The sequence below is a fragment of the Crotalus tigris genome, unplaced genomic scaffold, assembly GCF_016545835.1.
Source record: "Crotalus tigris isolate CLP2741 ecotype Arizona unplaced genomic scaffold, ASM1654583v1 scf7180000020347.5012614909:4044961, whole genome shotgun sequence".
Classification (NCBI taxonomy): domain Eukaryota; kingdom Metazoa; phylum Chordata; class Lepidosauria; order Squamata; family Viperidae; genus Crotalus; species Crotalus tigris.
This window is the reverse complement of record NW_024097978.1, coordinates 2,367,727-2,380,339: the sequence shown is the minus strand read 5'-3', so window position 1 is coordinate 2,380,339 and position 12,613 is coordinate 2,367,727. Positions and strand designations below refer to the sequence as shown.

The 12,613-nt window shown below is 44.0% G+C and overlaps 1 protein-coding gene across 4 annotated transcripts in view; it reads right to left on the bottom strand.

The window, feature by feature from the left end:
- LOC120318696 (protein regulator of cytokinesis 1-like) overlaps positions 1–12,613 on the bottom strand; it is a 42,920-nt gene that overhangs the window by 4,294 nt on the left and 26,013 nt on the right. For 3 of the 4 annotated variants that reach the window (XM_039366674.1, XM_039366675.1, XM_039366677.1), the window contains 4 exons: positions 10,782–10,918; positions 9,127–9,222; positions 3,011–3,151; positions 2,486–2,575 (listed from right to left, as the gene is read on the bottom strand). In XM_039366674.1, coding sequence (XP_039222608.1) covers positions 2,486–2,575; positions 3,011–3,151; positions 9,127–9,222; positions 10,782–10,918 — 464 coding nt within the window. The remainder of the gene's footprint in view (positions 1–2,485; positions 2,576–3,010; positions 3,152–9,126; positions 9,223–10,781; positions 10,919–12,613) is intronic. The other variant, XM_039366676.1, reaches the window with a different exon arrangement.

Below are 12,613 nucleotides of genomic sequence, written 5' to 3'. Positions count from 1 at the left end.
GGACCAAGAAGAATTGACCCTGAAAGGGCCCAGCGTAATCAATGTGCACCCTAGACCATGGAGACTGTGTTTCCTCCCATCTATGCACAGGAGCCTGTGGCATTTCTGGGCGTGAGCGCTGACAAAGGTGGCATGCGTGCACCTTAGCTTCAATTTCCTTGTCTAACCGAGGCCACCACAAATGGCTGTGCGCAAGCGCCTTCATGCGTACAATGCCATGCAATAACAGACAACTTGGGGTGAAAATGTTCTTTTAGTAATTTTTTAAAATCTGGGTAGGTAACAGATTCAAGAGGCGCAGGGGCTGCTAAGTTTTCAGCAATTTCAAATGCATCTTGACCACAAACACACAGCAAGGTAGTGGCCTTTAAGCCATCTTCTCTTAGTTGGTTTACTCTAAAATAGTTTTCTACTCTGGCCACATAAGACTCCCATCTTTCTGGGTGCGTGACATCAAATTCAGAGAGTCTTCCTATCTTCGCCATTTTCTCCTTTGTAAGGAAGGGGTCTATCAGCCAGCTTACCTCCAGCGACGCTGTACTGGCAGGCAGGTGCTGAATTTAACACCGTCTTCCTAGCTGCTCTCAGGACTCCTGGGTAAGCTTACAATTCTTCTTCATCAATTGTAAGGCAATCCCACCTTCGTCGCCAGTGTTGAGTCCTCAGCTTAATGGCGAATAAGCACAGAACATCTCGAAGTGTCAAGAAGCCTTTATTGTAGTCTCTTCTGCTCCGTTACAGTTCTGAGGCACGCAGGCCTCTCTACTTCTCTTAAGAACGCTTCCCTGGGCCGAATGGCAACATTTGGCACGCAAAGCCAGCGCCAGCCAGTCTGGTCCCGGGCAGCTTGCAACTGCCCGGGACCGTTGCAATGTCCTGAGCCTGCCTTTGCAGGCTCAGGACACAACAGATACCTTGGCAAAAAGTTTCTCCCAGCCTTTTGCAGAAGTTGCTATCTTTCTGTTTTATGCTGGTTTTGCCACACGTATTGGTATTGCTATGCTATTATCACTGTTATAATTATTTTTTAAAGCTGATTTTATTTCTTTGTACTGGAAATATCCTGCAACTTGTTTTAGAATATTGAAAAGCTATATTTTTATTATATTATGTCAGAGTTGCTGAGCCGAAAGAAAGTTTTAGGGTGGCCTATACCAGGGCTTTTCAACGTTTTCACCCATTGTACCACTTTTAGGATATGGCAACATCCGAGTACCACCAGTCACCTAACAAGGTGTCAAAAACTTGATGACCCCCCCCCAAAAGGAAAAAAGTGATAAAGTACAGATAGTCCTCGACTTACAACAGTTCACTTAGTGACTGTTCGAAGTTACAATGGCACTGAAAAAGTGCCCCCCAAGCCACAGCCGAGCAAGACACCTGCCTGTCCACCCAGTGGCACTCTTCCTCCTGTCCGAGGTTTTCATTGTTGTGAGCAGCGGGGGTGGGGTGGAGGGTGTTTGTTTTTTATTCCCCCCGTCTGCTGGGTGGTTGCAGCAGGTTTTGGTCACTTCACATGACCCTGGGACACTGTGACCATCATAAATATGAATCAGTTGCCAAGCATCTGAATGTAAATAAGACCCTAGAGATGCTGCAACATTCCAATGATCGGCGCTTCTGGGTTCAGTAGAAGCGCCAGGATCAGCGCTGAGCTCCAGCTGGATCCTGGCACTGATCCTGGTGCTTCCACTAAGCCCTGACAGCCCAGCAGCTCCAGCCATCTCTCGCTCAGGCTTGTGCAATGCTGCCACCGGTTCAGCTCAGTCCCCTCCCCTGCTACCACTTTTCTAGGATGGTTGCATACCACCTGCCAGGTGCCAATGTACCACAGGTGGTACCCGTACCACTGGTTGAAAAGCCCTGGCCTATACTACAGACAATCAAGATAGGATTCCAATAGATTTAGTCTCATTTTTTGAAAGTACTTAGTAATCGGAAATTGCCTTTAACATACAGTAATCCCAATATATTTATCCATTTTTGTGCAGAATAGTTATATGGCTATTCTGAAACTATGGTAGAAATGTTTAAGACATTCCTGACGACAATGGACCTGCTAAAATTCCCAAGATATCTGTCCAGATTTCTTTCGATTTTAAGATTTTTTTTTTAAAAAAATTGAAAGCTGATAACTAAAGGGCCAGCTTCAAACATAGTCTCTTATTACCAAGAATACGTTTGAGTCCCATATACTTTACAAACTGAAAATAGTGGGGTTTTTTAGCCTACTATCTGACTTGAACCTCTGCACATCTTCCCAGAAAAAAAAGACAAAAATAAGAGGTAGGGAGCAATTTGGAGGCAATGATGGACAAAGGGAAAATTCAACAGTCCTGCAATATAGGAGTTTCAAGATCAGCCCTTCACAATAGACCCTACAATATTGTATTATATTCCTGACTTTTTATACCATGTCTCATTTATACACAGGACAAACAGGGTGAAAATTTGTTAGCAACTAAGCATTCAGAAAATATTTTACTTTGCGTATTTTGTTTGGAATTGCAGTATTCATATGGGCAGATCTCTTCATAGCTCCTTTTGAAGTTGCAGACTCATCCGACTTCACTGACTGAAACATAAACAGTTATAGTAAATGTTAATACATTTTACACCAATCTACATCCAATCATGCAGACAACCATGATCTCCACCTTTTGATTATTGTTAAAAGATGGACAAGAATATTGACCATTCTGTCTTTTCATTCTCTCCTTCAAAAATGAATTACATTCAGATAATTGTTATTAATCTAGCCAAAATTCATCTCTAACATATTTGCAAACAGCTGCTAACCATGCTTTGAGTTCACTTATTGAGCAACTTCAAAATGTTGGGAAAGGGGACAAAAAGATAGCAAAGGTATAATTAGTTAAAAAAAAAACACTTTCCTAAGTTTCAACAATGTGATGCTTACAGCTAAAAAAAAATGTAAAAGACCTGTCTTCAAGCATGAAAGCCACTTTATTCCACAATAAAAGCACCAAAATCATGAATAACAACTTACTGTTTTGGGCTGATATTTTTTAAGTTTGTATTGTTGCAGCTGATGAGCCATGGAATCAAGAAACCTCTGGCTTCTAATAAGGAAATCTGAATTGTTTTCCTTTTCCCAATTTCCAATTTTTTTCTTCAGTTCTTCCCCTAACTAAATTTGTAAAAGAAATGTCTACGTTAATTATTCTGCAATGTTAACTATTGAGTCCTCAGCGAAGGCAATAACTTCAGGAGTCATTTGGTAGTTCTCAGGAGCCTCTTTATTGATGTTCAGTAGCTCTGTTACAACGCAGAGGCACACAAGCCTCTCTCCTCCTCTTAAAGACAATCCTCGGGCCAAACGGCAACATTTGGCGCGCTTTGCACTTCACGCATGCGCGTGAGTGCTGGTGCCAGCCAGTCTGGTCCCGGGCAGCTGGCAACTGCCCGGGACTGTTGCAACGTCCCGAGCCTGCAAAGGCAGGCTCAGGACACAATACCCCTTCCCCCCCCCCCCCGGCTAAAACTACAACTACATGAATAGTTACATGCAACCTCAACACGAGCGTGGGAGCCACACTAGCTCCATGGAACCAAGCTGTAATGTTTTGGGCTTCATTTCCCATTGTTCCTTATTCCAACCTTTCACAGGAACACCCTCTTACTGTTTCTGCTTTGCCAGCACAGTTACAAATCTTCAAGATATTTAGGAGATCTTTTAGCTCTCTGTGACCTCCGAATTCCCGGGCAACCTCCAAGCACATCTTGTCCAGGGGGTGCTATGTGTTCGCCCCCTTCCTTTGACCCTGGTGGTCCCCATGGACTGTGCCCCGTTGCCTGGCCTGCTTGCTTGCCCACCGGGCTCGTCAGGCCAGGACTTTGTTCTCTCCATAACCTGGTTGACCTGCCTAGTTGCAGGCTCTCTGGCCCTTCTAGAAGGCTGCCACTGTTGGACAACTCTGTAGAGCCTCCCAGGTCTACCCTAGACCTATCATGAGACTGCCTTCCTCCACTTCCCAGTTTCATAGTAGGGCTGTCTGGACTCTCAGTACTGTCCCAAAACTCAGTTGTCCCCTCTGTTAAGCCGGAGCTGTCAGAATTGGAATTCGGCCCTCCGACCACCTCCCTATGTAAATGCCTCTTTCTGGGGACAGTGGCAGTGTTGGGTCAACTAGACGGAGTGTGTGTCAGCTCTCTTGCAAGGTGTGAGTTATTAGGATGCTCCCGGTTATTCTCCCTGACTGGAGTGCTGAATGGTGTAGGTGTGTAATGATTATGCCCCCGGGGTAACTCCCTGCCTGAAGTAGGCACTGATGCCTGTGTTCTAGCTGGTTCCCACGGATTCCTGTTCGGAGCACTCGCGGAATCTTGGAATGGGCCATCTGTGGCCTCTCTGTTGGTGTCTGGCTGCCGCCCACACCCTTCCCTTTGCCCGTAGAGGTCCCCCTCCTCCCCTGGAAAAGACCCAGGAGTCTCAGCAGGTGAGTCCAGTCTCATATGCAGTTGGTCAATATGCCGTCGCAGGATACGACTGTCATCCAGGGAAACCTCGTAAAACAAGGGACCTGTAACCTTGCATACTATGGCAGGGACCCACAAGTGGCCTGGCCCGTAATTACGGGTCCATACTGGGGCACCCACTAGCAATTGCCTTGGTGCCCTGGGTTGTGTAAACTTAGAAGGCAGTCTGTCCGGATGCAACCGGTCAAGCTTAGTAGTCAGTTTGCGCCCCCAGCGAAGTTCAGCCGGGCTCTTCCCAGTAGAAGTAGACGGTGTGGTGTGGTAAGCAAGTAGAAAATCTGCCAACCTGTGATGCCAGTCCCCATATGTCAGTTTCTTTAAAGCATCCTTGGTGATGCGGACCATCCGTTCAGCCATACCGTTGGTGGAAGGGTGGAAAGGTGCAGAGGTGGCATGACGAATCATGTTGGCCTGTAAGAAAGCTTGGAATTCGGAAGAAGTGAATTGAGGGCCATTGTCAGACACCAAAACATCCGGAAGCCCATGTGCAGCAAAAATCCCCCTCAGTACTTGAATAGTCTTTGCAGTGGTGGTGGAAGAGACAGATACAACCTCAAGCCATTTTGAATGGCTATCAACCAGGACCAAGAAGAATTGACCCTGAAAGGGCCCAGCGTAATCAATGTGCACCCTAGACCATGGAGACTGTGTTTCCTCCCATCTATGCACAGGAGCCTGTGGCATTTCTGGGCGTGAGCGCTGACAAAGGTGGCATGTGTGCACCTTAGCTTCAATTTCCTTGTCTAACCTAGGCCACCACAAATGGCTGCACACAAGCGCCTTCATGCGTAAAATGCCAGGATGACCCTCGTGAAGGGAACCTAAGACCCTAGACCTCATTGAGGTAGGAATGACAACTCTGCTGCCCCACAGCAGACAACCCTGGAAAGTGGATAACTCGTTCCTTTTAAGCCTGAAACTCAGCGCCAGGACAACTCTCTGGCCATCCAGACAAAACCCAAGATAAGACACGGGAGAGTGTGAGATCTGTGGCAGATTCAGCAGCCACATCCCTGGCATTTAACGGTGACTCAGGCAACGCCTGAATTGAAAGGATGTTGATGGCAGGGGCAGGATCAGCCTCTACTACTTGCAGGGGTAATCTACTGAGGCCATCAGCATGGCCCATTTCTTTCCCAGGTTTGTGAATTAGAGAAAAATCATAGGCTGACAGAAAGATTGACCATCGCAGCATTCTGGGGGAGATGATATGGGGAGTTTGTTTGTTTGTGGTAAACAGCCCCAACAAAGGCTTATGGTCAGTAAAGACCGTGAAATGTCTGCCATACAAAAAATCATGGATTTTTTTAATTCCAGCAACAACAGCTAAAGCCTCCCTGTCTATCTGGGCGTAGTTTCGCTCAGCAGAAGACAAGGTTCTGGAGTAATATGCAACAGGAACCTGAGTTCCATCCGGCCTAAGGTGGCTGAGTACTGCTCCCACCCCATACGGAGAAGCATCACAAGCGATGCACACAGGAAGAGTTTCATTAAAATGTGCAAGCACATTGTTAGATGTGAGTAAGGCCTTAACCTCATTGAAGCTTGTTTCATGTGTTTGTGACCACTGCCACACTGCCTGTTTGTCCAGAAGCCTATGAAGTGATTCAGCTACATTAGCCTTGTTAGGAATGAATGAATTATAAAAATTCAAAAGGCCCAGAAAAGCCTGTAGTTCGGCCTTGGACTTAGGCCTAGGAGCATGCATAATGACCTTTAATTTGGACTCAGCAGGATGAATCCCATTGGCATCAATTTTGAATCCCAGAAAATCTGTAGAAGGCACCCCAATTTTACATTTGTCCTTCTTGAGTTTGAGGCCCGTTTTCCAGAACCGCAGTAGGACAGCCCTCGATCTCTCAGCTAAATTTTGGGTGGAGTCTCCAGCAATTAAGACATCATCAAAATAGGGGCAAACCCCTGGTATACCCCTCAGTGTGTTTTCCATTATGCTTTGGAAAATTCCAGGAGCCACATTTACTCCAAATTGTAATCTCTTTACTTTGAATGCCCCCCTGTGGGTTACAATGGTTTGTGCTACTGCAGCAGCTTCATCAACAGGCAGCTGTTGATAAGCCTGAGCTAGGTCAAGCTTTGCAAAAACATACCCCCCCCTTGAGGGAGGCCAGGATATGACTGACTACAGGTACAGGATAGGCATGTTGCTGCAATGCCTTATTCAGAGTGCATTTGTAATCTGCACAGATGCGAATGTCCCCATTAGCCTTAAGAGGCGTGACTATGGGGGTCTCCCAAGGACTGGAATCAACAGGTTCTAAAACTCCTTGCTGAATCAATTTGTCCAATTCAGTATCAATTTTCCCTTTTAAAGCAAAAGGAACCCTTCTTGCTTTTACTCTAACAGGAGTGACAGTGGGGTCTAGTTTTAAGGACACAGGGGGCCCTTTGTATGTGCCCAGCTGTGGGCTGAAAACATCTGCAAATTCTTTGCAGACTTCCTGTAGATCTACTGTTTGCAAGCTATTGAGCCCTGTAACATGTATTCCCAAGGCCTCAAACCAATCGAGTCCTATGAGACTCGTTCGCTCACCCCCCACTATCAATACATCTAATGGACCTTCAAAATCCTTATACTGTACGTTAAGGGTGGCCTCCCCCTTAACACACACTCTGGAGTTTTGAAAGTCTGTTAACACAATGTCAGAAGGCCTAAGCTTGGCCTGAAATCCACTACCAGAACAAATCTTTCTGAATGTGTGTATGGAAATAATTGAAAGTGCAGCCCCAGTGTCTAGTTCCATGACCAATGGAACTCCTTGCAACTTCACTTTAAGTGACAGTTTTTTCTTGATAGGTTTGTGTGTGCCTGTCTTATAAATGCTTCTTTGTGAAGCACAGAAACCCACCCTGTTTTGGCTGGGGACCCTGGTACCTTTCAGGCGCAATTCTTCTCGGGGTTGTACCTTCTGACAGCCCAGACACACAGCTGCAATGTGGCCTTGCTTTCCACATGCTCTACAGATAGCAGAGCGAAACCTGCAGTCGGTCCTCTTGCGGCGACCTCCACACCCAAAGCACTTGGGGACAGTTGAAGACTTTTCTTTGCCTTCCTTCTGCTTCCCTTCTTTTGTTGGGTAGAGACGGTCTACTTCATCAGGATCCTCTTCTGAGCTCCCTTGGACTCCCTCCTGGTGCACGGACACAGCTTCTGGAGTACTTCTGATAGGCCTCATATTCTTGATTGCCCCCCCTGCTGCCTCTTCTGCAGTAACCTCTCTCAAGGCATCTTGGAATGATAAGTCTTCTTTGGCAAAAAGTCTCTGCTGCAAGTCTCTCTGTCTCAGTCCACATACAAATCTGTCTCTCAGCCTTTCTTCTAAATCTTTAAACTCGCAAGGCTTAGCTGCTCTTCTCAATGCAGCAATGTACTCTTTAGCTGATTCACCAGCCCGTTGATCCCTCTGTTCAAAAGTATGGCGCCAAGCAATGACAGACAACTTGGGCTGGAAATGTTCCTTTACAATTTCTTTAAGTCTGTGTAGGTAACAGATTCTAGAGGTGCAGGTGGTGCTAGATTTTCAGCGATCTCAAATGCATCTTGACCACAAACACACAGCAGGGTGGTGGCTTTTAAGCCATCTTCTCTCACTTGATTGACCTTGAGATAATTTTCTACTCTGGCCACATAAGACTCCCATCTTTCTGGATGCGTAACATCGAACTCGGAAAGTCTCCCTATCTTTGCCATCTTCAGTAGTACAGGAAGGGTCTATCAGCCAGCTTACCTCCAACGTTTGCTGTATTGGCAGGCAGTTGCTGAATTTAACGCTGTTCCCTGCTGCTTCAGGACTCCAGGGTAAGCTTACAATTGTTTGAAGTAATTGCAAGGCATCCCACCTTCGTCGCCAGTATTGAGTCCTCAGCGAAGGCAATAACTTCAGGAGTCATTTGGTAGTTCTCAGGAGCCTCTTTATTGATGTTCAGCAGCTCTGTTACAACGCCGAGGCACACAAGCCTCTCTCCTCCTCTTAAAGACAATCCTCGGGCCAAACGGCAACATTTGGCGCGCTTTGCACTTCACGCATGCGCGTGAGTGCTGGTGCCAGCCAGTCTGGTCCCGGGCAGCTGGCAACTGCCTGGGACTGTTGCAATGTCCCGAGCCTGCCTTTGCAGGCTCAGGACACAACATTAACTATGTATTTATTCCATTTCTATAGCCGCCCAACTCAACCAAGTGCCCAAGTAATTAGTTTCAAATATAAAAATGGCTTACTCGTAATACTACTTCAGAATAAAACTTTTTACGTCTTAACTGTATTCTGTTAAAACACACAATGCAAAGAAATTATCAATAATTCTAAGAGGTATGTCAATAGAAACATATATTTTCCATTTGAGGAATTTATAGACAGGTTTACTTATATACACTAAAAATTTTGCAATCTACAGAAGAGCCTTATAAAATGAAGCTAGAATAAAAGAGCCAATATAATTATCTTTCATGTTACATTGCAGTTCTTTTAACCTGCACTGTTACAGTATTTGATGTTTGTCCTTTTATTTAGAGAGGTTCACGATAGCTATTCTTCCACTGTTACCCCTATTCTCAACACACATACATACGCAAATGAGAGAAGCTATGAAAACATTGTCCTGGCATTTTACCTTTAACAACTGCTTTTGGATCTTTGAATGTTCCCTTTCTTCTTTTAGCAAGTTACCCCCTCTGTTTAGGAGCCTGCTTGGATCTGTTGATTTTTTCTAAATACAAACAGATTATATATTGAATAACCAAACATGTATTTACCGATAGCAACTTCAATTTCACTATCAATCCTGTCATAAAGGGATCTTCCTTCAGACCTACAGCCAAAGCATAATGCTTACTACAAATGTATTGGATGTAATTTTCTCATTTCATCAACTTAATGCTAGAGTAGGTTTTATTATAGTGATCTATTTATAACAAGAAAACAAACTAGACAAGTCTAAAAAGTCCAAGAATAATATCAAAGTAATAAAATGAAAATACTGCTTATTCACTCAATGACCAGCAAAAATTGAAAATATACAACACCAAAGTAAAATCATATGGGTGAGGTAAAATACTGTACTAGCATAACAAATTATATGATAATATTTCTAGATAATATATTTTCCAATTTAGATACAGGCAGTCCCCCAGTTAAAAATATCTGACTTAAGGACATCCCCTAGATATGAAGGGGTTGCCTATTAGTAAAAAAATGGTAGACAACGTTCTCTTTTCTCAAGCTGACAAAGCATTGCAGCCACACAAAACTTGAAGACCCGGTAAAGCGGCATGTTTTCATATATAGTCTATTTTCAGCAGTTCCTGAAAGCATTGAGTGGGTTTAGTGCTACATTGGCTGCAGGAAAGAGAATGCCTTCTGCTATTTTTAGTAATAGGCAGTCCACCTGTATATATGAGCTTTGACTTAAATATACATTCTGGTTAAAGTCAGGGTTAGGGAATGGAACTCGTTCATAAGCCAAGGACTGTAGGAAAAGAGAAGGCAGAGCTGAGAGGGGGACAGAGTTAAGTGTGTCATCAGGTTAGAGTCATTACGTTCCCACAACTGATCCAAGTCCAACTCCTCCTGAATACCCCTGACCCTTATCCGGCACCAATTTAGTGTTGAACTTCAGTTGACTAGATTCTTGTCTATAAAGCTTCTGTGCTACAACCTAATGGATGGCCCTGCCTCTTTGCACCTGACCTGTAGGAATGTAATGATTCTAAGCTGATCATGTGATTAACTCCCCCCCCCCAGCTATCTGCTTTTCTCCTAAAGCAATACCTGTATTGTAGCTGAATTAGTTTTAAGAATGCTAGAAATAAAAAAAAGAACTATAGTTTCCAAGTTTTAAGAATAAGATAATTTCTCAAATAAACAGGGTTTCTGATTGAAATTGAGTTGGGTTTCTTCTCTCAGTCTATTAAAATTTGCAGTTATAAAGAATAAGATTGATACAGAAATCAGCTTCACTGATCTCATGGCAAAAAAACCCTATTACTCTGAATTTTATCATCGTTGCAACATCCTTTTTCTACCATTTACTTTTAAAAATCAAATATCTTTCTTCCCATTCAGCTTACTAGGTTGGCATTCTCAAAATCTGTTTTTCTGGGGACAATGGGGAGATATTATAACTCTTCTGGAAAATTCCAGCACTGGGCAAATACTGTGTTCTGACTCATGTCAGAAAAGAGTACCGATATTTGCCGTAAATTTTTTAAAAAATAATAAATTACCCCAGGCAATTAAAAAAAATATAAACATTGAAAGAGCATCTACCTGTAATTCAATAAAGCGATCCAGAATGGCCTCCCATTTATGAATACTATCATAAACACACTTGGCTTCCTCATAAAGCACTTTTATTTTGAAAAGTTCCTCATCATGATGGCTCAACAATTCTTCTGAGAAATTTTCTATATAAATCAGAAAACACACCTTTCATTAAACCTTGCAAAAAATAACAAGATTAGAAAAAACACATTCATTGTGTCTGAACCCAGAAAATGTTTTGCCATTTGTCCCACTATTCCAATAAACAATACTTAAGAGATAGTTCATGGGTTGCATTCAAAGTTATGATGCTGCTGAAATAGGAAGACTTATAACGAGTCCTCAGAGTTCTGGCTGTCGTAGCATTCCCAGTGACATGTTTGTGAACTGGGTATTCTATGCCAGAGGTCCCCAACCTTTTGTGCACCAGGGACCGGTTCCATGGAGAGTTTTTCCACGGACCAGAGGGGGCGTGGTTTTGTGTCCTGCTTGAATCCTGCAGATGGGGCTTTGTTTGTTTGTATGGCCCGGTTGCTGGCATGCCGTGGCCCAGTACCGGTCCACGGACCAGGGGTTGGGGACCCCTGCTCTATGATGGGCTGGATGCCAAAACAAAGCAAGATTAGGCATACACTTCAAAAGAGACCAGGAAGATTGTAATTGGAGCGTTTGTCTGGCAGGAACAAAGAATGTTTATTCACAGGGAATATGCACGTGTAAAGTTTGTTAACAATTCTGTGTGGTTAAAAAGCTGATAAAAGTAACAGAAGACTTAGGCTTCTTGCAAGCTCAGCTAAAAGCTAGGAATAGAGATGGCCTGGAGCAAATAGGATGTGTATTAGATAACTCCTGAAACATTTATTAGCCAAGGGTTAGGAGTAGGGACAGCTAGAGACCAATAGAATAATTGTTAGATTATTATTGAAATGTTTATTAGATGATATTTCTTATATATCCCACCTTATCCTGCCTTCTACTTTAGAGAAAATATATAAAACTTTATTAATTCTGTGGTTTGAAGTTCCTTGGCATTTTGGCCAGGATCCCTTTTCTTGGGGCTCTTCAATAAGACAACAAAACCTGCACCTCGTGTCTGGTGTTCTTCATTGGCCTCAGCACCAGGCTCAGACCCGAATTGGGGACAACAATCTGGGGGCTCGTGCCAGAATTCCATACCTGGATTCAATTGGAAGACACCAACGATTACTGGAGGAGGGCTCCCAGATGGATAAGATCAGTGGCTGAAAGGTGTGTGATTGCTCTGCAATAAACTTTCCCGGTTGGTGACCAAGACTGCATTTTCAGCCGCACTCAGGACCCATGAATCTTTGGATTATGGGCGGGTATCTTAAAAAGCAAGGGATGTGCAGAGATCCACATGTCTCACAGATACATAGAGTGGATTGAGTGAATGCAATGAGCCACTGTCTAAATGAACATCTAGTGAAATCCTTGGTGACTTCTTAATTGAACTCAAAGGCTGAAGTCCGAAAAAACCGAGGAGCAGGAACAACCATTGGCAGAAGAAAAGAGAGGGACAGGACTTAGGAAGACAGGTAAGGACTGGACAGGAGACGTCCCAGAGAATAAGGGGTATCTGCCTGAGATCCAGTCCTAAGTAAAAGGCAAACAAAGGCAAAGATTGGACAGGAGACCTCCAGGGGATGAGGGGCATCCGCCTGAGATCCAGCTTTGAAATGGGAAACTGACAGCAAAAAGGCATCCAGTCGAGGGGCGACAGAGTTGCCAAAAGGGAAGCTGCCGAAAGACATGCCGGTGGGATGTACTTTGGCTAATTTTGAATTATTAGGGGAATAGATATAGGGATTAAAGGCAGC